Source organism: Coloeus monedula (genome assembly GCF_965178545.1).
Source record: "Coloeus monedula genome assembly, chromosome: 2".
Classification (NCBI taxonomy): domain Eukaryota; kingdom Metazoa; phylum Chordata; class Aves; order Passeriformes; family Corvidae; genus Coloeus; species Coloeus monedula.
This window is the reverse complement of record NC_138782.1, coordinates 105540001-105562689: the sequence shown is the minus strand read 5'-3', so window position 1 is coordinate 105562689 and position 22689 is coordinate 105540001. Positions and strand designations below refer to the sequence as shown.

Sequence of the window (22689 nt, the reverse complement as noted above, 5' to 3'; positions counted from 1 at the left end):
TTCTTCATGATCTTACAATGTTACAAATTTAATCTGCCTCTTATTCTTCAAGGTTCTATTATATGATCTCCGGTCTAGTAATCCATTAATAGTCAAAGATCACCACTATGGCCTGCCTATTAAATCAATTCAGTTTCAGCATCAGTTGGATTTAATTATCTCTGCGGATTCTCGAATAATAAAAATGTGGAACAAAGATACAGTAAGTAGTTTTATGTTGCTGCATTTGGATTTTTACATTTTTACTTTATTTGGGTTGGGGGTTTTTCTAGGTTTTTTTTTGTTTGTTTTGTTGTTTTGGGTATTTTTTTGTGCGGCTTGATTAATTAAGCTGAAATTCAGTGTAGGAAGCTGAGGTTTTAATGTCTCTTAATTTACATAGCATTTTGTCCTGTCTGACTAAATCAGAATCTGGGAAGTTATTCAATAGGCTGTCAGGTATAAAGATACAGTCTTAGGGGTTTTCTAGCTGTTTGAACATGTCTGGCCAAGAGGCTTCTTTCAGGAGGAGGATTTAAACATAAAAAGTAGTATCTTAGCCGTTGCCTTGGTTTGTGCATTTCTCACAGTGTTCTTGAATACATCCAGTTACCTTTTTCACCAGAGAAAACATGTTCATTCCAATTCCCTGCTCAAAGTAGGGCTAATTTCAAAGGTAGATCAGTTAGTTAAGGACCTACTAAAATCAGGTGCTGCTTATTTTCGCCGGAATGTATTTGGATACTGAAGCAGATACTCTGCGTAGAGGCAGTAACAATGTGTCTTACACTGTATTAGTGGATTATGTTGCAATGGCCAATGTCTTTATGCATACCTGTTGCACTTCTAAGTGAAATTGAAATCTCTAATTTTCATAGGATTTCTTTTCATTATATCATGCTGTCCTCTTTCTTATCTTTCTGTCAGTGAAGCTTGCTATGAATCTATGGGGTAACAAAATATGTTACCCCATAGATTCATAGTAATACTATTGTATCTTGTTTTGGTTTGAGGGGCTGTCTAGTCAATTGTGTTCCTTCTAAAAAACATGCTCCATCTATGCTTTTCTAACTTTATAGTGAAGCATAAAGAGGTTGTAGCAGAGGCTTTTTTTCTAGTTATTTCAGGCAGTCAGTTCAGTATTGTCGTGCTGCTTCATGAGCTTTCAACAGCCTTTTATTTTTACTGTGATCACAAGTAGTTTTTTGTATGCTCCTCTGCAGTTATTTTTTATTGTTTGAAAGAGCAAATAAACTATTGGTTATTATTTAAAACATCTGCAGTGGCCTCTCGCCATTTTTCCTAGGTGTGTATATTTCCCTCCTTGAGAATGAAGCACTGTAAGGTTTGTCAGGTGGCCTCTGGTGGGAAAAGGGAGGGTTTCTCACTGCTGGAAGGCAAAGATAGCTTTGGACTCTTTCCTAGAGTATGTTCCAGCTGGCTCCTCCTCTCCCAGATGCTGGTTCCTGACTATCTCTGGCTGGGAACCAAGTGCAGAGGCAGACTGCGGGTGGAGAGCATATGGCTTTGATACCAGAATAGCCCCATGCTGAGACGTGCCTTGGGGTGGGGAGCACCGGGCTTTTGTCTGCTGAGGCCGGGTGGAGGAGGCCTCTTCTTAATCATCAGGGAGAGACCAGAGGTGGGTGGGGTAACTGGGAGGGAAAGGAAGGGCCCAGAAAGGTAGGTGGGATTGCTGCAGGGAAAGAAAAAAAGGGGAACAGGATCAAAATTTTCCTTGTTCCTGTCCCTCATTTAGAACTGTGTAGGCATGTAGTCTCATGCTTCAGATTATGCGGTCCAGTTGTTAGAGACTCTACTGGCTGTCTTGTGTGTTGGCTTATAAGAGCACCTGTATTTTGTCTGGGTTTTTCAGACTCTGTTCCAGTTCTTATTATTTTGAGAATGTTGTTTCCTGCTTTTACCTCTTTCTTAAGTAACCTTTATAACTTCAGTTCTGATCTAAGCTAGATACCACTGCATTCTCTTGCTACTTTTATTCTATATCAAGACCTAAATAAAATGCTGAGCTATATTTAATTTCATTTCGACATTAGCAGGGTGGAAGAACCAAGATCCAGATTCAAATTTCATTCCTAATCCATTTTTTCAGCTAATCATACTTTGCAAAGTAAAAATGATTTAAAACTACCACATTCAGAGCTGAATAAAGTGAGGGTTACACTGACGATGTGCCAGGAACTTATAGACCTCAGGCCCCCTTTTGCATAAAATAAAGTAAATTTGACATATATTTTCAACATAGAAGTGTAAACTGAGAAATTAGAGGTGCCACTGTACATTGCTGTGTCTTCAATAGCCAGTAGGCTTCACTTCCTTGTAAGAGATTGAATCAGAGATAAAATACAATATGGAGTTCCTTGTGTTATGTTCAGAGATTTGATATTTTATTGTTCTGCAAAAGCTATTCCATCTTTATGCCATCATGTTTCTTAGCTTCTATAGTAGCTATTTATTAATGTTTAGATTTACTGAATTTAATTATATTTTTTGGAGTTCTATATGATTTATTTTCTTCCTACAATTTCAGGGAAAGATATTTACTTCAATGGAGCCAGAACATGATATAAATGATGTCTGCCTGTATCCAAATTCAGGTATGTTGAATATAGTAATATCTTGCTAAATTCAAAAGGAAAAGCTTGCTAACCCAAGCTGTGGTCTTTTTTTCTGGTTAGGTGATACAATTTAGGTGTACTTTCCTCCTTATGGCAGAGCTTGGAATAAAGGGTTATTTGTCAGTTAGTGTCCTTGTTTCCTCTGCATTTGTATTACATTGGAGCCTCTTTGCAGTTAGAAGCTGCCGTGCTGTTAATTGAGTGATTGATCTCTTTTACTCTTTCAAATATCTGAAGTGACTCATTTCATAAGAATAGGAATTTTGACCTATTGTCTTGACTAAGTCCAAGATGAGTTAGAGCTTGCTTTCTAGAGGTAGGAAAAATCTCTTTACAGCAGGTTTATAGATTTTTTTTTCAAGTATTTACAAAGATTTGATCTTTCCTGGACTTAAATACAGCACTTAAATTGTGCTGGTCCTTAGATTTAATACTTTGGTTTTAAGTGTAGATTCCTATGTGCACAAATTTGCATGTTTTTTGTGACTGTTTTCAGATTTGTTGCATCTCATAATATTATGTTTAGAGATCAAAACTGAGGGTCACTTCTAACCAGGACTTAATTTATGAGTAAAAATATTTTGCAAAGTGATGGTTGTATGTGCATATGTGCTTTGGTTGTATTTCAGAGTGCAACTGGACTTAATTTTCTTGCTTAATGTAAGTTGCTGTAGTTCTTCAGTACAGTGTGACACCTACTTCCTTTTTAGAAAGCAGTACTGAAAAAGATGAAGTAAGTTAGGGCCACTAGGATGGCACAGAGCAAAAGTCTTGAAGCAGACAATGCCTGTGTTGCAAACTCTGTTATTATCCTAATTTTAGAGCGAGGTAGCAGTAAAGACAGAGCAGCTTGGATTTTGATTCACACTAGCAGCTCAAATTTAAGATTGTAGATAAGTGAGTTTGAGATTTCTAGCAAGTTAAAACTTATCTTTGTCTTTTCTGCCAACTTCAGTTAAGAATGTGTTGGAGGTTTTTTTGTTGTTTTTTTTTTTTTTTTGGTAAGATGAGCAATTAAATACTCTTCCCTGATAAGACGGTGGGCATTTTTGACCTTATGGAGCAGGGTACATGCCATGTGCCCTGGTTGTATATAGGAGTTCATATGGGTGTATATGAGAATTACTGCATGGTGACAGGGTGGACTGTGCACCATGGAGGTGGATAAGCCCTCGTCCATGGTGGCTACAGAGAGAGGTTCTTGGAGTGAATCATCTTTAGCATTTCACCTGCGTTTCACCTGTGAGCTTGTTGGTTTCATCTAAAAGAGAACCCGGCAGCAAATTAGCGTCCACACAGCACCAATGAAGAGCTCACCACAGGGAGTGGAACAGAAAAAAGTTCTTTGACAATGTAGAATCGTAGTGTAATTTAGGTTGGAAGGTACCCCTGGGAGTTGTGTATTTCCTGCTCAAAGCAGGGGCAACGTGAAGTTAGATCCATCTTTGAAGTCGGATCACGTTGCTCAGGTCAAGTCAAGTTTGAATATGTCAAGGGTGGGCATTACTCAACTGTGGACACTCTGTAGCCTTTGTGGTATGTGGACATGCCTCATGTGCTTTTGCAGAAATGATTTTCATGAGACTCTGCAGGATGAATCTTGTAGCACAAAGAACTGAATGCACACATCTCTCTAATCTTGCTATTGACACAGCTTTTCATGTGTATGTAATTAAGATCTAGATTATGCAGTCCAGTTCTGTGTCCCACATCTCCTGCTTAAGTCAGTTCTGCTTTTCTTATTGTCTGTAGGGGGACAGCTTGATGGTTTTGGTAAGAACTGTTGTGGGAAGAAAACTGGTTGTATTTTATGGTCACATGGAGACAATGGGGCAAAAGCTAGAACATGTTGCAGTGGAAATTGAGAGATTTAAGGTAAGAGGTGGTGCATCACAGATTTGTCATAAATATTGTTGAACCAGAATTTAAGATGCCTAGAACCACCTCATGCTCATTCAGAATTTAAGGAATAATCATGACTGAAGATCTGAAAATAAGTAAATATTTTCAGTAAGATGGCCTTGCAGTTGTGGAAAGTTGGAAATATAGTATCAGTATGGGTTTGGCTCGGTGCTCTTACTGGTGCCCCAGCATTCTCAGAGCACCACTAGATGCATGGCACAGGAAACACAGGAGATTTAGTTGTATTATATAAATGAAACTTGACGGCATCTTCAGTGTATAGAAATTTGTGTCTCGTTTGTTTCAATTATTGTAAAAAAAAATTAGAAGTTAAAAATTTGCATTTTCTAAAACTGCTTCTCCCACATACTATCACTTCATGTTCCCATCTTCATTCTTTTACATTTATGATACTGTATTGCAGAGCATTTTCCAAAGAGGGCCTTATTAAAACTTCTGAAAAAAGGCTCTCATTTATTTCCCTTCTACAGTAATCAAACTAGGCTGTTATGTAGTTTGTTAGGGTGTGGTCTCTCTTCCCATAAAAATTGGTTGAAACTAACAAGCTGAAGCAATAAAAATGCATGGAATAGACTTCTCCTTTCAGAGTTGTTAACTTTCATTCTTCTATTTCCCTTGTAGTATACACCCATGTACTGTTCTGAAGTCCGTTTTTGTCCTCCTTTAATTATTGGTGGAAGACTCTCAAAGAGGAGGTTTTCCTTTACTGTCATCTTCGAAGCACCTGCAGAATTAATTTCTGTCTTTATTTCCAGTGATTCATATTCAGCCAATGGAAAAATGCTTTGTCTCTGGAGCGTGCTGCTAGGCGAGCATGTAACCTATATACTATGCTGGAGTACTCTGTGTGTGTCTGTGTGTGTATGCATGTATATACTATAAATCCTTGCTTTTTCCTTAAATTCCCTGTAAACCTTTCCAGGCACAGTTTTTAGCCAGTTTGCTGACTAAGCTTTCACAAATACCTTGCCTTGCTGGGAAAGCAAGCCCCCTTTTTTCTGACATTGTAAGTCCAGCTGCATTGTGTATTTATAATAAAAGGATTAGGTAGGAAGGATTACTCCACCCATTTTAATTGCATTCCTCTAGTTGGGTGTAAATTATATTTCTGCCCTCTGGGTGTGTAGTAATTGACCCAATTATTCATAGTCTCAGTGGCATATGTTACAGTTCTTTCAGATCAGAATGTTATCTAATTTGATGGCACTTTTCTTCTTCATAATCAGTCTCTTGTATTACATGTTGATCAGCTACATTGGAAAGACAAAATTGAGGTAAACATAAAAGTATATAGCAAATGTTCTTATTACTCTTATGTAGAAGGAAATTGGAAGTGTTCTTCATTTTGAACTTGTATGAAATCTTGTGGCAGTAGGAGATTTTCCACAGATTTTAGTATTGCTACAGTATTTTTTTATATTCAGAGTACTTAAACCCCAAGACATTGGTTTTGTGGTGTTTCTTCAGTACATTAATAGATATTTCAAATTTTACATTTTCCCTGGTTGGCTAATAGCACTAGTATTACTCCTTTTGAAGCCACACTATGCTATATCTCATTTTGGGTTGAGTAGCTGCTGTTGTGTTGATTTCCCAAGATGAAATATGAATGAAGGTGTAAACCATGTTGTGATTAATGGCTTTGTTTAGGTGTGTGTTTAAAAATAAAACAAAAAACCATAAATATTAATACCAATGTATTAATAATGCTATTTTATATCCAAGGTAAGTTTTAACTGCAGTACTAACTGGATTTGTTCTAAACAGTATTAAGGGATGAACTTTTTACATTTGTTATGAAAATTGGCAGCCCGCACTTATCAGGGCTTGATGTTGCTTAAAGTGGTGCTGAACCATTAAGATAGAGGACAAAAGGGAATAAATATGTAGGAAATTAGGCTTTGTTAATTATGCTGGTATCAGACCTTTCTTCCTTTCTTTCCATGGTATTTGATGCAACACTTTATTACAGGTCTTGGTTAGTGTATATATGTACTTTATGAGGTTTTTTTTAAAAAATAGTATTATCCTCTTGTGATCAATATTTTTAAATGTGGAAATCTCTTTTTAGGAATGCTAATGACTGCCAATGAAGCTCCTAAAATGAATATCTATTACATACCAGTAAGTAATACCAGTTGTTGCTGATATTGCTCTTTAAAGACACAGTTGTTTGGTGCCATTCAGGTATTTCAGTTGAAATTCATGTCTACATTGTCTGAGTTGTCACAGTAAAGTAAATTTAGGTTAACTATAATTTATTAATGTAACATGTTAAATTACTTTAAAAACAGCCTTTTTTAAAATTTGCCTTTTGCTGCCAGTTTAAAAACTGATTAGTGACGGTAGAAAATTCAGGTGGAGCTTTACTGGAAAAAGTAGGTTTTTTGATAGCTGATCAAAAAGTATTTCTAAATAGGGACTATAAGTTTCAAGATAATAACTTTGCTTTGTTGTGAAATATTTCATTCATGTCTTTAATATGTGGTATACAGTGACATAGTCATAGCAGTAAATACTCTTCTCTGTTCTGACAAAGAAATGATATTGTGTGGCTTCAAATATGGCTCTTGACTGTAGCTTATGCTCAATGCCCTTTTGCAATTGCAGCTTTTCACTGGGTAAGCTTTCCACTTGAAAGGCTCAACTGTAGGTTTAACTATATGTTTTATCTCTTCAGATTTGTTTTAGGGAGACTTAGCAACAAGCCTTCTGGTGTCAGGGAGTGGTACAGAAAATTACACCTGCATTTCACTCTTGGTTTAGTTTCTACAGTGCATTCTCTAGAGGTTTTTTTGTCCTGATAGAAGATAAATAGTAGGGATACCTATGTAAATGTTGCATGCAGAATAGCTGACTAGACTCTAAAAATTTGTACACTTCTTAATTAATTTTATTCACATCTTGGACAAACTATAATATATATTTAACTATTTTTTAAATCAGCCAAAAAGTCTTCATGTAGCTAATTGATTTTAAATTAACTTAAATTTAATTTTTTTCAGTTCATTTCTGGTCATCCCCTGCTGCCATGTCCACTCTGTATGATCTTGATTTCAGGATGGAGATTTATGAGTTTATTTCTCTTTGTGGAATAGACAATACATACATGTTGTATTTGTGTGTCTAAACACAACAGTATACCCCTCTAAACAATTCTGTAGTCTGATGTATTTACTTACATTATTAGATTTTTGCATTTAAAGAGATGTGGAATTTTATACATGAATTGTATAAAAACTTCATACATTTGTATAAAGGATGTTCTTTGGATGTGAATTGCCTATTTCCGTAACTCAGCTCTAACCAACTCGCATTTTATTAATGGGCGCTTTCCATGCTTTGGGTAACAAAGGGGGACAACAAATACTTTTCTATTTATGGCAAAATACTAGCTGTAGTTAGAAGGTGAACACTTTCTTTCCATTTAGCTTGTCCCTTATAAGGTTGAGAGAGTAGCTCTCCAAGCACTTTTTTTATCTATTGCCTTTTTTAATTAATGGATTAGGGAAGACAAACTCACATATTTTCAAAATCTGATGAGTTTTTGAAACTGGAGTGTACTAGTTAGTTAATTTAAGTAGTCCAGATGGAAAAAGCATTCCTTCTGTCACTAAAGGTAAGGTTCAGCTTCTGTCAGAAAATTGTGCACTGAGATTATTTTTTGTGCAGGTGTGCATGATACATGAACTTGACAGCTATAGCACATTAGAGGTGCACATTCAACTTAGCCAAAAAGTTATTTCATTGTCTTGATTGTCACCAGAGATGAATGGTTTGTTAGAACTTGTTCAAGCTAGTATTACTTTGAGTATTCTTGCACATATTGTAAATCAAAATGAAAAATACTTTTTGCTCTCTCAAAAATCTCACTCTCATTGAATGCCCTGTGAGTACTGAATTCGTGTTTCTGAAGTCAGACAAGTAATTTTTAGTTAGGAAATGCAAGCACTCTGTATTAGATCTCAGATCATACCTAGAGAGAATATTGCAAACTTAAGTACTGACTAATACTATCTAGAATTTTTGCAGCAGTCAGGCTATTCCAATGAAGATTAACATAAATCTTGCCCTAAACCATCTTCCTTTGTCACTGTCCCCTGATTTGTGGTACCTGAATCTGCCTAAACTTGTTTGGATGATACCTTTTTATGGGTTTTACATTCACGGTGACATGAGTATACAAATGGACCCAAATGATGAATGTTAAAGCATAAATCCAAATATCGGTTCTATTTTTGAAATATTGTTGTATACAAGAAAATTTAAAATTTATTTCAAAGGCTACTGCCCAGATTAAATTTGCTTTTCAAATAAGCCAGACTTCTCCAGTTTGTGTCAATGGCTTTGAGTTTGAAGGCTGTTTAACATACCTTAAATACTGTCAGTACTTTTTTAGCTGACAATCTGTAGTTCATTTCAAAACATGTAATACTTTAGACAATAGGAAATTTAAATGTTGCAAGAAGAAGTTACTTTGAAATAGAATTCTCCCACTCTGGTCTGACTTTTTTACCCTGTCTGCCTTTTTACAAGCAAGACTGAAGGGGCTGGCACAGACAGTGTTGTGTTATTGAAGGGTGTTTTACTGCATTTCCTAAAAATCAAGTATGTAGCTCACTAAATCTGTTTTTGTTGGCTGTTTTGTTTATTTTTTAATCTGCCTTTTAAATGAAGAAAATATAAAATGGAGGGCTTGTGTCAGCCTTAAAGTGCTCCAGGGCATTTTTTATTAAGAAAAACGTAATGTTATTAACACATTCATGTTACAGTTTTATTCCTTGATCTTCCAGGCTAGTTATTTGAGCTCAGAGTTGCACACCTGTCCTTTGGTTTCTCTGTCAGTACATGATTAATACATAGGTTTTTTTCATCCTTGGAAGACTTACTAATTTCCTCGCACAGGCAAAGAAGTTTAGTTACATGGGCCTTTGGAGCAAAACTTTGAAGAACTGTATTACCTGATCTCTTTTCATGGTTTCATTTTCTGTCTTTTTCTAAGAGCTAGGATTCACAGTTTTTATAATGAATAACATAATTTTCTTTGTTTGTTTACTTTAAGGTAGACTTGAATACTACTAGAAATGTGTCCTTTGAGATGTTGACGGGAACTGAGTTACAAGTCTTGCTGAATTCTGTAACAGAATAAATGCCTGGGGGAAATGCTACTAACTGTAAAGGACAGTTATGTAAATAAAATCCATTCAGTTGCCCATGCCCCTCATTGGCCCGTAGTGCTAGTAATTATTCTCTTGTTTCAAATGCTCATTGGAACAGCTATATGAAATTGCCATGGCTATGATCAAGGAGGATACTTAAAATCCCAAATGTATGGTGCTGTGCTCTTTGTAAGGGAAAAAAAATTCACAGCAGTGGGAGTCTTGCAGAGCAGGAGCGTGTATGTTCATGGATGGGTGCAGACAGACCCAGCATCCTCTGTCCATGATTGGAGTTGGCCAGACAGTGCAGGACTGTGCCCAACCCAGCATACCCAGCATCTCAGCAGGTTTTATTAGTGTGGGCACAGTGCTGTGCTAACACAGCTACATGACTGCTGAACTGGAGCTGGCTTGTGTCCGGCCAGCTTGGAATGTGCTCCGACTGAGCTCATGTCTGACTGAATTATCTGTGTATGTGTGCCCGTTCTCTCCATTGTTAATGCCAAAGCTAAATTTCCATTTCAAACCCAAAAAATTACTGTCTCTTGAACTTCAGGATTATAAAAGATTTGACAGTGTGTATCATAATATTGCCTGTAAATGAAATGGCACGCATCAGCTTTTCCTGCAGAAGTTTCATCAGGATAGGTATGACAGTTGAGACTAGGAATGTCTGAGAACACTGTGCATTTCTTATAAAAAAGTAAAAAATCACTGCAGTTTTTTCTTTTGTGTGCAAAGCTGTAAGTAGAGGAAATACAAGGTGATTTTTTGCTTTTCTAGAAAGGACAGGCAGGTTTGCTTTTAAATGGCAAGGTACCTCATATAAGTACACAGTGCAGAGTGAGCAAAAACCAAATTGACCGTTGAAATGAAATGTTTGTGTTACATAGGTAACATCTTGAGTGGCTTAGCTTGGAGACTTTGTTTTTGTTTTATTTTGTTGGGCTTTAATGAGGGCAAGTGCCTCTGACTGGAAGTGGGCTGTTTGCCACTCGTTTAATAGCTAACTTGCAGTTTATGCAAACATTTGGAACCTGCTTCTTGCCAGCTGGCTTCCTGGTACATCACTTTGATGTGTGCCTCGGGAAGGTTGAAATGAAAGTTGTGTGTGCCTTGGGATAGTTTTTAGACTACTGACTCAGAAACGTAAGTTGAGTCGGTAGTGCAACCAGGTCCTGGCCAAAGAAGTGAAGAGAGGCAGAAGTTCCACTGACACATGGTGGTCCACTGGCCTGGGATCTAAGATGAGTCAGATTCTCTTTAAGTTTAATTGAGGCTGTCATGTTCCCTGACATACAACGTTGTCTTTGCAGGTTGTACAGAAAACCCCCTACATGTCAGCTCCTGTGTGCTCTGGGCGGAGAACAAGGGGCATAGATGTTACTCTCGGTGTTTACTTCTGGTTACACGAACCCGTCTGATCTTAGCACAGATGTTGCAAATCAGTCCTGTCTCATTTATTGGACTTGAAACTTTGGGCTACACATACATACTGAAACTGAAACTTGGTCTATTCATTAGACTGTTAAAAGAAGAGAGCAATTAAGACTGTAATTAATTGAGTGTAATATTCGGTGTTCTGGATTTTTTTTTATTTTCCTGCAGTCTTGGCAGAACACTCCCTGTTGAGGCTAGAAGCAATGTACTTTTGGTGTAGTGAAGATATTAAGCTCTTTGAGAAAATATAAATCCTGGAGCACCTCTGGCTTCTTTTCAGGTAGTTTTGGAAAATAATTTGATATCCTAGCACTCTCCTAGTTCAGGGCTGTTGGAGTTATAAACTGGAAATATTTCAAGAGCAAGTATTTCTTGCCTACTCAATGATTCCGTTTCTCCAGGAGTATAAGGGTTCTGATTTCTAATACAATACCTACTTTGGACATGTGGCTCTCCTTATTGCTAGAAATATTGTGAATTTTGTCCTCTTAAAATTGGGTGGCTTTTCAGCTAAACCAACCATTGCTGATACTTCTTGCCTTTCATACATTCTTTAACTAATTTTGTTTTCAATTTTTTTTAGTCACTCCTCTAGCCTGGTTTAATTACTGTTTATCAGCATCTTTTTGTTTTGAATATTCCTCAAAAATGCTTCTCCTTAAAAAAAAGTTCTTTGGATTTAGATAAAAAAAGTTTTAGAAAACCTTAGAAAAACTAGTTTTTCCTTAGTCATTAACCCTGAAATAACATAATCACTGATTAATGCAACAAATCCTATTAGCTTACATGTTTTCATTTAATGCTCTGGGTATTTGGTGAAACATCTGTAGAGGGACCTTGTACTGAAGGAAAAACAAGTGAAAGCAGTTTTTTAATACCTTAGTTCATCCCCTTTATTTCTTTCTGGGTATTTGTTTGGAGTAGTTCTAGAATGTAAATTAGGGATGAACATGCTTTGATCTTACGCATCCAGATGAGCTGTTTCTAAATGGCTGAATTGACCAGAGTTATGTTCAGTTTACTCAACTGACAGAAAAAGCATTTATCTGAAATAGGTAGGTATTTTCTGTCAGTCTGGTGACAGAGTGCTCTCAGCAGTTCTATACAAGATGTTATGACCATCAGATACCTGTCTTTATAGTCTGTGATTTTTCACTTTAAAAGGTGTGGGAGGTTTCTCCTGTATTATACTCTCCACACTTACCTCTATGGTTATAGTTATATGGTTACTTACCTATATGGTTATATATATGGTTCATAGTTTTATGGCTCTAAGACTTACATTCTCATCCATTTGGGATCTACTGATTGTTTTTTTTCTCTCTTGGGTCTTTATATGGTGGGAACACAAACCTACCTGTCCACACCTTGTACTTCATGCCTTTAGGGACAGCGTTTTGTATAGTCAGCTGTCATTCAAATAGTTTGTGGGTGCTGTTAGAGTTACAGTGAGATCTTATGTACAGATTTTTGGCTTCTTTGTGGTAAAAGCTATGAATCAAATGATGCAATTCTTTTTATATTTGTGTCTGGCATTTTGACACTAAGAGAACAGATTAGCAGTAGAGAGTAAGATTTTGATTTCTTTTAGAATGTTTTCATGCCTTCTGATTAGCAGTATTAGGTCATTCTGCATTGTGCTGCCTAAAATGTTGTCTTAAAGATCATATGATGAGGCTGTGGGTTTTAGAAGACAGTTTTTCATCTTGTTTAATACAGCCCTTCTCTAACATGTTTTTTGTGAAGTGGAAAGCAACCATGAAACTGGCTTGTGCTAAGAGATTTTTTCTATCCTGAAACAGTATATAATGTAGAAAAACATTTCATAGTCTGAGAAAAAAAAATTGTAAAATAAAATGGTTGTTATAGAATGGAATATGTTGGTCTTAATCTTAGTTTGTTCATTTTGAGAACTGTGAAATGACTGGAAAGAAGGGTTGTTATGAAGTAGTGTATTACAGTTGAGCTTTGAGGCTGCCAAGTGTCAAAAGAAGAAACTTTCCATTAATAAAAAGATACTAGAGTGCATCTTTGGCCTTTAAACTGAGTTTTGATATATCAATCTTGTAAAATTGTATTTTCCATCCATAACAGTCTAATCCTTTACACAAAAAAAAGTGCCTGGTGAATGATGCATTACCTATCTCACAGTATTTATAAGCATAGGAAAAAAGTTGTTTATCTTAACAAGCAGAAATGTGAGCTTCCTACTTTTAACCTAAACACTTCCAAAGTGAAAAATAACACACTGGGCTTATTCCCAACAAAGGATATCCTCCATTTCCCATGTGCTGGCTGAGAGGCACGCTACCACTTGTCACACGTATGTTAGAAGGAAAACACCAATGTGTGATAATCAGGAAACAATTTTGGATATTCCTGTAAAACTTGTTTTAGATGTTTTTTGGTGCTGATGATGTAGTAGTTTGACATCATGTGTAGATTATGAAGGTGTATGAACCCTGCTTAGAGCTGTTGTGGCTGTTGGTGTATGAGGCAGCACTTCTTCAGTATTTTTGAGCAGACAGCAGCATGCTGACTGTAAAGTTATACTTCCTTATAGTTTACATCAAACCCTTCATAGCGCACAGGAGAAAATTCTTAAAAGCAAAAGTTGTATGCAATTATACCAGGTGATTGCTCTGACCATTGATACAAGAATCAGATATTTTTAGTGTTGTGACTGTTTCTCAAGCGGTTGGTAGCAATGGACCTTCTGTTCTTGAGTTCTTGTTTTAAGAAACAGGTTTTGAGGAGGGGGTGTGCTCCCCTTTTTTAAGTCTTGAGTATCTGAAAGATATTTTTTATTCCTTAACTTGCACTTGTTCTTTCCTTTGAGCCATCTATTCTTCACTTGATTTCTGAAAATTTAGAGATGCAGTTGCCTAGCTTCAGTCAGTGAAGAGAGAAGCAGTCACAGATACTGAAAATATGTAATTGCTGGAAGGAAGTTTTGTACTGTGCTACGTGTCTATCAGCATGTAAAAAGAATTAGAGTGTTTTAGGTTTTGGATCAGAAAACAAAGCATGTGAGATTTTTGTCCATGTAGTAATTTCAACTAAGTCTTTATTTCATTGCACTTGAAAGTACAGGGTAATTGTATTGTCATCTTCTGCGCTGCACTCAGTATTGAACCATGTGTTGTGAGTTATGACTATTTTATGCAGAAATAGTAAAAGTTATGAAGACCTAGGATTTCTATTACAGAAAACCTTAGAAGTAAATAAAACTATCACATATGTGGAAGCTTTTGAATATTTATTTGAAAGGTACTTTCTACTTAAGATTATTTCCTGAGTTATACAAAATTTCTTTAGCATTATCCTCTGCAAAGAAGTTGGTTTATTCTGAGCTTATCTTCAGTATCTCTCTGGAGGAGCTGCACATTCCCAACAGGTAGTTGCTTTTCCTTCCCTTTGTGTTGTCTGGCAATACTTGAATAAACTCACGGAGAAGTCTTCCTCCCAGTTTTGCAAAAAGCAATTAATCTGCAGTGGTAGGGAGTTATTAGAAACTGACACATTCCTAGATTTCCAGTAGTTTGTCAGTCATGTAAGGTAGACAAAGAGCTGGATTTGCCAGTACCTTTACATCTCTAGCATTCCTTGAATTTCCCTAAAATACAGATGATCCTCCAGTATGTTTTGTTTTAATGACTGTAAAGATACTTATGCTGTAACATTGCTTGGCATCTCGTGTGTACTGTAAGAACTCTGTTGTTCCCAGCCACTTAAAAGCACGAGAGGCAAGATCCTGCACAGTGTGACAGTTGAGGAATTTTCCTGTCCCATCAAGAGAAACTGAGAAGGGGACTGCTGGGACTTTGCGTTTCTATTTCATTCATTGGGTGTTTCTTGTTAATTTAGATTGCCATCAGAGGCTATTGCATACATACTAAAATCAATGAATGTGTTACTGTCATCTGTGTTAGTAGCGGGAGTTTTGACCATTGTTGACCTATGCCCTTAGTATTGCAAGAAGTATCATTACGTATTGAGAAACAGATTTCTGAACATGTTGGAACAGGTAAAAGCTGTGTAGAAGTTCTTTCCTTGTTTAAAATGAAGGCCAAGACAGTTATGAAGTTTCCCACCTACCATTCCCTTGTCTGCCTCTCCTGCAGTAACAATTGTAAATGCAAGGGAAGAACTTTGTGAGTAATTTATTCTTTCTAATGTATGCTGATAGGGTGGAGTTTTTGTTAGACCATATAAACTATGAAGGTGGTGTCATTTGTGATGGAGATTGTGCTGGTTCAGTGACTCTTAGTCACTGAATAGTAAATTGACTTCATGAAGGTTCTAATGAGTACCACAAGCTATGAAAAGGAATTGCTAAGAGCACTTAGTCAGATGTGATGGGGAATGGAAGGTGTGGATGGCCAAAGTATAATGTGGTTCCTGACTTACTGTCAGCAAGGCATTAGCTCAGCTGGGCATACCTGATCTGCATCTTTTTTTTTTTTTCATGGATAAAGAAAGACCATCCGCAGATGGCCATAGGTAAATAAAACCTGTGAAGTGAGTCCCTGCTGAACTTACTGCACAGTATTAAGGCTATTTGCCTACTTGCCTCTGTTTTTACAGCAGATATGCTATAGATGCTGCTGTATTAGAATAAGGACAGACTTTTGGTAACTTTTGGTTTATTTTCAGCTAATAGTTTTGGGAAGGTGCTTGAAGCAGGTCATGGTTGTAACACTCTTTGAGAAGCCACTCTCCTTTTTCCTTTTGAGCTTCATTTGATTAGTTGACTTCATGTGAAAGTAGTATGTTCTTGTACTTCAAGTTCCAGTGTATCTTTCTGACTTCAACATTGTCTCAACATTTAAAAAATGTAGGGAGTCTGATAAATAAAAGATCCATAGCAGTACTGATGAAATGTTTGTTTTATGTATGTCAGAACATGATAGGGATGTTGGTGCAAACATCAGACTCTACTCTTAATGCTGTGGCTGGTAAGTCACAGATGACTTGAGAAGTGTCCTGTTCTTGTTCTGTTGTGTGAAGAAAAGAGCTATTCTGGCAATTTCATTTACAATTTTAAGGAGTAACTTTATTTGCTTGAGGGCGTCTTTTCCCAACATTATGAGCAACTGGACCATTGTCTCCTTCAAAAGATGGAGGCTTCACTAAGGACGCTCACAAGTGAGAGCACACTCATGACTGGTTAACTGACTGTAATACTTGTCAGACCAGAAAATATGAGATTAAAAAAAAAAAAAACAAACCATCATTACATAGCCAAACTGCTTAGAATTATAAAAATAAGTACTCACTATCTGATAACTACCCAGGCGGAAAGATTTAGTTTCTCATTCCTAGAAGATGTGTTCAAGTTCCTGCAGCAGTTTTTGTTTAACACTGGGAAGATCTTGAAAGCAATTTTCCTTTAGCATGTTCTCTGAGGAGTAAAACCTCCAAATAGTTGATTTGGCAGCTTCCACAGCATAGTGAAAGGTAGGAAAACCAACTATTCAACCTCTCTGATTAATGAATCTGCCAAAAATGTCTGGATGTGCTGGAGTTAGGATGAGAGAAAGAGCCAATTCATTGTTTAATTCAGTGAAATTTATGAGTGTGTGGGCTTAAAACCAACTGCAGTGCTGTTGTCAGTAGTATGCCAGAAAGGTGCTATTCAGTCTCTCATCGTCATGTCTGTAGTCCACTGAGCTACTTGATGTCTTTAAAAGCACCAAATCTACACCATATGATGTAGAGTGAATGAAAGCATGAAATTTTGAAGACTATATGGGAGATTTGTTTGGAGTTTATTCCCCAAACCAATTTAATTTAGAGAATCAAAGAATTTTATTCAGTCCAATCAATAGAATTACTCAAGAGATTAACAGGGCATATTTGGAGTTGATCAGAGAGCATTCATAGGAAGAAAGAAGATTACAAAAGAATGGCAGAATTCAAAATGACAAATTGTTTGGAGCACATTGGTTGCTAAGGGAAACGCTGTGTATGGAAACGTAGTTGATAGAAACATAACAAGATCACGTGATCCCAAGGCTCCTTCCTAACACGAGCTGATCTCTTGGGCTGGCTATGACTGAAGGCCAAAAGCATAGTAACAAGAACAGAGAGCTGCAGATTTTCATATCTACAAGCTAGAAATAATCCATCTGGGTTTTTAGAGTTAGCAATTACAATTGATTTAATGTTAAGTGTTAACAAGGTGCAGCAAGGTGTTCTTCTCTTGACTTTTCAGTGCATCTAGGTGGAAACTTTTCAAAGTTATTCCATACTGAGATCTGTCTAATTCTTAAAATTAGAGAACAAAACATTGAAAACAATACACTTAAAATGAATAGTAATTAATATTTCATGTAATTGCATTAATTAAACTTGGCTATACAATTAGGGAGCTAATTATGTTTAAAATGCAATTGCACATTTCAATCACTGCCCACACCCTAGGGATCACCATTTTTTTTACCGCCCTCATTAGACCTTCTATAATGTCTTCCTCCTGTTAAATGGTGTTACAGAAGCTGAGAATATGCATGCATAGATGTGCATCTGCTCTCTCCAGCAAATATATCCTGTTAAAGGCTTTAGGTGCTTTATCTTGTGCCGTTTCATTAAAAACAAACAAAATTAAGATTTTATTGTTATTATTTGTCTTCTCCAAAGAATTATTTTTGTCTCCTATAGGTAAATATGTATGTGAAGTCATCAAATCAGATACATAACATATATTTCATTTCAAGAAATAATAGTCTAGAAAATAATGTCTGTTGAAGTGCTTTAAGTTTCATTTTTGGTTTTGTTTTTTAATGGGAACGGTGGAATGGAGGAGCCTTCTTGGATTGTGAAGTCAAGTCCCATCTTATCACAAACAATCAGATTGTAAAATCTTTTCCTTAAATATTTCAGATTTCATCTGAAAATTAGTTGTTAGTTGTTCCCCACTATCTCCGCTTAAAAGGCTGTTAAGAGTCACACTCCTCTGGTGCTTAGGTCAGCTCTAGTTTACAGTGTCTCTGTGATGTATTTATTCTTGTGCAAGCATTACTGTTTCAGAAATCCTCCTTGCTGCCTTTCACAGTCCTTGCTACAGTTCACATTCACATATACTGGAGTTGTACAAAATGTCTCCACCAACTCATTAATAATTTTACACAATGCACTGTACATAGAGATCTGATGAAGATCTGAAAAATATGCTATTTTCGTTGTAATCACCATTATTCAAATAATATGGCAGTGAATGATTAAGTTAGTAGAGTTTTGCTACTTAGTAATGGTCTTAGTCAAAATGCATAGAAGGTGCCACAACACACAACTGGAAGATTTTTGACAGAAGGTTTTACTTTGAAAATACAAAAGAACTGTGACAGGATATATTTTCTTGCTCTTTTGTTACTAACTGTATCACTATGGTGTGGCATGATATGGCCTTACAGAGTTAATTTTTGTGAAACTGAAGTTTCTATGAATCTGTGTGTTGCTGTCTCGTGCAGTCACAGCAGATAACACCTCTGCTTTCCAAAGCCTCTGGAACTGTGTGCTTGAATGATGTCCACATACATTAAGTTAGTCTTCTAGAGGGAATTCAGACAGTCTAAACTTTCCAAACTCTAGTGAATGATTTTCAAATCAGATTAATGCCGTCTGTGAACATTTTGCATATTTTTGATTGCAAAATACATCAGTGAAGATTGAGGGGTTTTTGCTGGTTGAGTCTTACTACATTTTGACATCTTGTTTACTGCTAAAAGAGTTTATCACTGCTTTGTATGACATCTTCCAGGAAGTTATTGTTTAACATACAGAAAAACAGATTTTTGAACCTGTTTTTACTCCCTGAGAAGAAAGGAGCAACTGTTCAGTCGCTTCTGTAGAATTGGTCTCAGAAACCTTCTAACAGATACTTAACAATACTTGTCTGGGTGTGCATTCAAAGTAGTTTAATTTAAATCTCTTGACATCTGACTGTGGAAGCTTCTATACATCCTGGGCTTCTTTTAAGTTGTTGAACGTGTTTAATACTAGTTAGGATTTGGGCAGTTTTTCTGTGGCTCTAAGGGCTCTGCAGAGCTGGCTGTCAAACTGTTGAGTGGCGTTTAAAAGTGTACAAGTGCTGTCCGGTGTTCCAAACTGAAGATAAGGAACATCTGTTGTGGGCTGGGAATAATAACTATGCTGTCCTAGGGTTCATTAATTTTAGGAGAATTACAGACCAATGACAGGATGATATTTTCTACAGAAATGCTCAGGAATTAGTCATGGCCATAAGAACATTGCTGTACCATGTAAGACTTCTGATGCTACAAGACTATGAAGTCAAACATCTTGTAGGATAGAATACAAAGAACCGTGATGTTTGAAGTTATTTTAAAATAATATTTAAAAAACATTTTTCTGTGAATATTTTTCTCTTCTGTTTCTAGAACAGTTTGATCTTAGACTTGTTTTCTCTGCTCAGTTGCATGCTAGACCACTCATCATACATTGTGTTTTCTGTGTGTAAAGTTAAGAAATATTCTAATGTGTATAAGAAAAATTTGATATTAGGTGGCACAGTACTAATAATTATTAAGTCCACATTTTTTACCTCCTGTCGCTCAGAACAAGGTAAAAGGCAATGGTGAGGTGTCTGCATTACTGGTGTATCGTAGTGGTAAGTTTTGCTGTGGGGAGGAGGGGACTGGTGTGACCCATCTGTCACTCTGCCTTGCAGTGTGGTGGTGGGACACTGTGGGACAGCTGTACTTTGCTCACCTCATGGGTGCTGTTTCCAGTTGGTGAAGGAGGAAGGCACTGGGAGGGGAGCAGAGCACCCCCCACTTGCTGCTGGCTGGGCCCTGCTGGTGGGTGAGGCTCCTCTGTTCATGGGCAAAAACATTTTCAAAGCAATCTTACTAACTTCAGCAGAAATTGGCAGAAATTGTCTCAAGAAGTGGTTATCCTACAGAAAGCAGAATAATAATGAAAAAAGCAAAAGATACTTATTTGATCACTGTTGGTGCTCGTGTCTAGTTTTCCTGTCCTAAAAAGAATTTGGATAAAAGCTGAGCCTAGATGTGCACTCATTTAATAATGATTTTTCCATTGGCTGAGTGCAACTTTTCTAAAACTTGCGGAGAAATCTATTTGGTATATCATAAATATTGTAAAAATTGTATCTGTCACTTAAGTTACATGCAATTACCTACCTCATAACATTTTCTTATTCTTGCTGTGAATTTCAGTGCATTTTTCTCCGTTAGGTGTGGTAGATTTGTACCTTTCCAATCCAAATTGGCAAGTATATTGATTGACCTACACAAACTCCAGTGCTTTGTTTTGTTATGGTGGCTTTAACAGGGACTGCAGGCCAGGCTGAGGTGGTGCCAATGCTGGATGACAGCAGCTCCAAGGGGTCCCACTTGTGTTGGGATGTGGCCACTGTATGGAAACACATGAACTGGGGGAAGACAGGCCAGTTTCACTTCTCCCACCTTGTCCCTGGAGGCCCAGTGCAGACCAACCCTCTCAATTGTTGCTTTTGTACCTGGGCACAGGAATGGTGGAACCTTGGAGCCTGCCATTCTGGAGTGCTTTCAGCATCATCCTGGGATGGCTGTTGCTTGACAGTGGAGCATTAAATTCTGCAGTTAAAATGCAATAGCAGTTAAATTCTGTGAAGGATTACTATTGCGAAAGAAGGGCATTTCTTGTTTATGTTTTTATCATTGTGGCTGATATTGTTTGCCTTTTCTATTTTAAATTTCTTCCTAAGCTTTAAAAAATGTTTCATACTAATGCACAAAGCAGAGATCCTAAGATGCCCTAGAATAGGTGGGCAAGTGGTTTTAGTGGGGTGGAAGAGGGGGAAATAAGGTAATAAAATGTACACAGACATTTCTGTAGGGTTTTCCTTTCTGTCAGTTTACATGTGAAATTTGAATAATGGCTGGACTTTCTGTTTTTTCCTGGTATTCTGCCACTGCTTTTTTCCATCAAATCTGATTTCCCCACTTCATTTTCTGTGATCTGATCATCCAACTCACTCCAGAGATTATAATGAATAATCATGTTGTGTTTCATGGCACAGATTACACCCATGAAAGGTTTTACTCTCAATATCAGGTTTTGAATATAGGAATACTTGGAACTGTGAGTGGCGCTACAGCTGAAGAGTAGATAAACAGTTTTCCCTTATTTGTGAGACTTTTGCTTTAGTTACTCATTCAAAGGTTTATCCCAATCAAGATCCCATTGGGGGGTTGCCCTAAGTGGTTGTAGGGGCTTGGTTTCTTTGTGTTTTGTAGGGCTTGAGCAGATGAAAAACTTTATTGAAGTGATAGAGGTCTTCACTGATGTGTAGCAAGATAAAATGAAGGGGAACTTTTTATTTAATGGGAATGGATGTGAGTCAAGGATTCTCTAATTTCTAATAATCTTAGGAGAGAATGTTGTCCTTAAATTTTATTACAAGAGAAGTTTTGTTTAGTTAGTAAGTAGCTTGTGGGTTTTTTTAATAAGAAGGACAAACTGCTTCATCTGAAACAAAATTATAGTAAACTTAAGATTCTTCCACACCAGTCATGCTTTGATCGTCTGGTAATGAGGCACAGATAACTGATTCCTCAAGTGGCATGCAGACATTCAATAGATCTAGCCTGCTTCCTTTTTAATATAAAAGCTTGGCATTTTAATAAGTGGGTTTGGGGGAAGTAAATTAAAAAATTAAAATCTGGATGTAGACAAAAGCTTCTGGAATGTTGGCAAGAAATCAGTCTGAATGTTATATATGTCATTTATTCCTGGAGCAGACATGGGGAAAACATAGGTAAAGTGTTTCTTGTTAGTGACATCTTCGGTATTTCTTTGGAAGCTTTTGGTAATTGGAATGAAATATACAGCATGGTAAAAAAAGTGCACTTTTTCCTTTGGCATGGAATGGTTCTCAGCTAGGGCTGAAATCTTAGGAAGATAATTCATATTTAATACAGAGAGAATAGTGGGCTAGAATAAAATATTCTCTGGAGTGTTACAGGCAAAAATATGTTAGAAAATTATGGTCTAGAACACAATTTTACAGTTTCTTTGTGTGTAGTTGTCTTCAAAAGAAGACTTTTGAATTAGAAGAAACACTTAAATGAATGACATTATCTCATACAATCATGTTAAAACAAACTATGTATCTTTTAAATAAATAAATCACTTGTAGTTGTTTCCATAATTGAATAGGATCTTAAAATGTTGTTGTATCACAAGCATTCCTATGGTTGACTGCAGTGTTGTTAACATGAATTTTTAGCAAACAAATCAGAAACCTCGTTAAAAGTCCCACTGTAGGATTTAACTGGTCACTTAGCATTCTAAAATGTTGGCTGATTTGCTCTAGAGAGAGAAATGTAGTGTTAGATTTTTCCATGCAGCTAACTCACCTACTAAAATAAGACTGCTGGAACGGCTGAGTGTGACTGCATGAGTCAAGATGGAGAGGAATTTCAATCAGAACAGCAGGAGGGAAAAGTGAAGGGAGCTGATTTTTAACTTGGGAAGTTGGAGGAAGCTTATATGGAAAAATACATCAATAGTGTTACCTA

At 36.8% G+C, this 22689-nt stretch overlaps 1 protein-coding gene across 1 annotated transcript in view; it reads left to right on the top strand.

Annotated features, from left to right (window-relative positions):
• NOL10 (nucleolar protein 10) overlaps positions 1–22689 on the top strand; it is a 50451-nt gene that overhangs the window by 12803 nt on the left and 14959 nt on the right. Inside the window, exons 11-13 of the mRNA XM_082299420.1 lie at positions 53–202; positions 2531–2597; positions 6613–6665. Coding sequence (XP_082155546.1) covers positions 53–202; positions 2531–2597; positions 6613–6665 — 270 coding nt within the window. The remainder of the gene's footprint in view (positions 1–52; positions 203–2530; positions 2598–6612; positions 6666–22689) is intronic.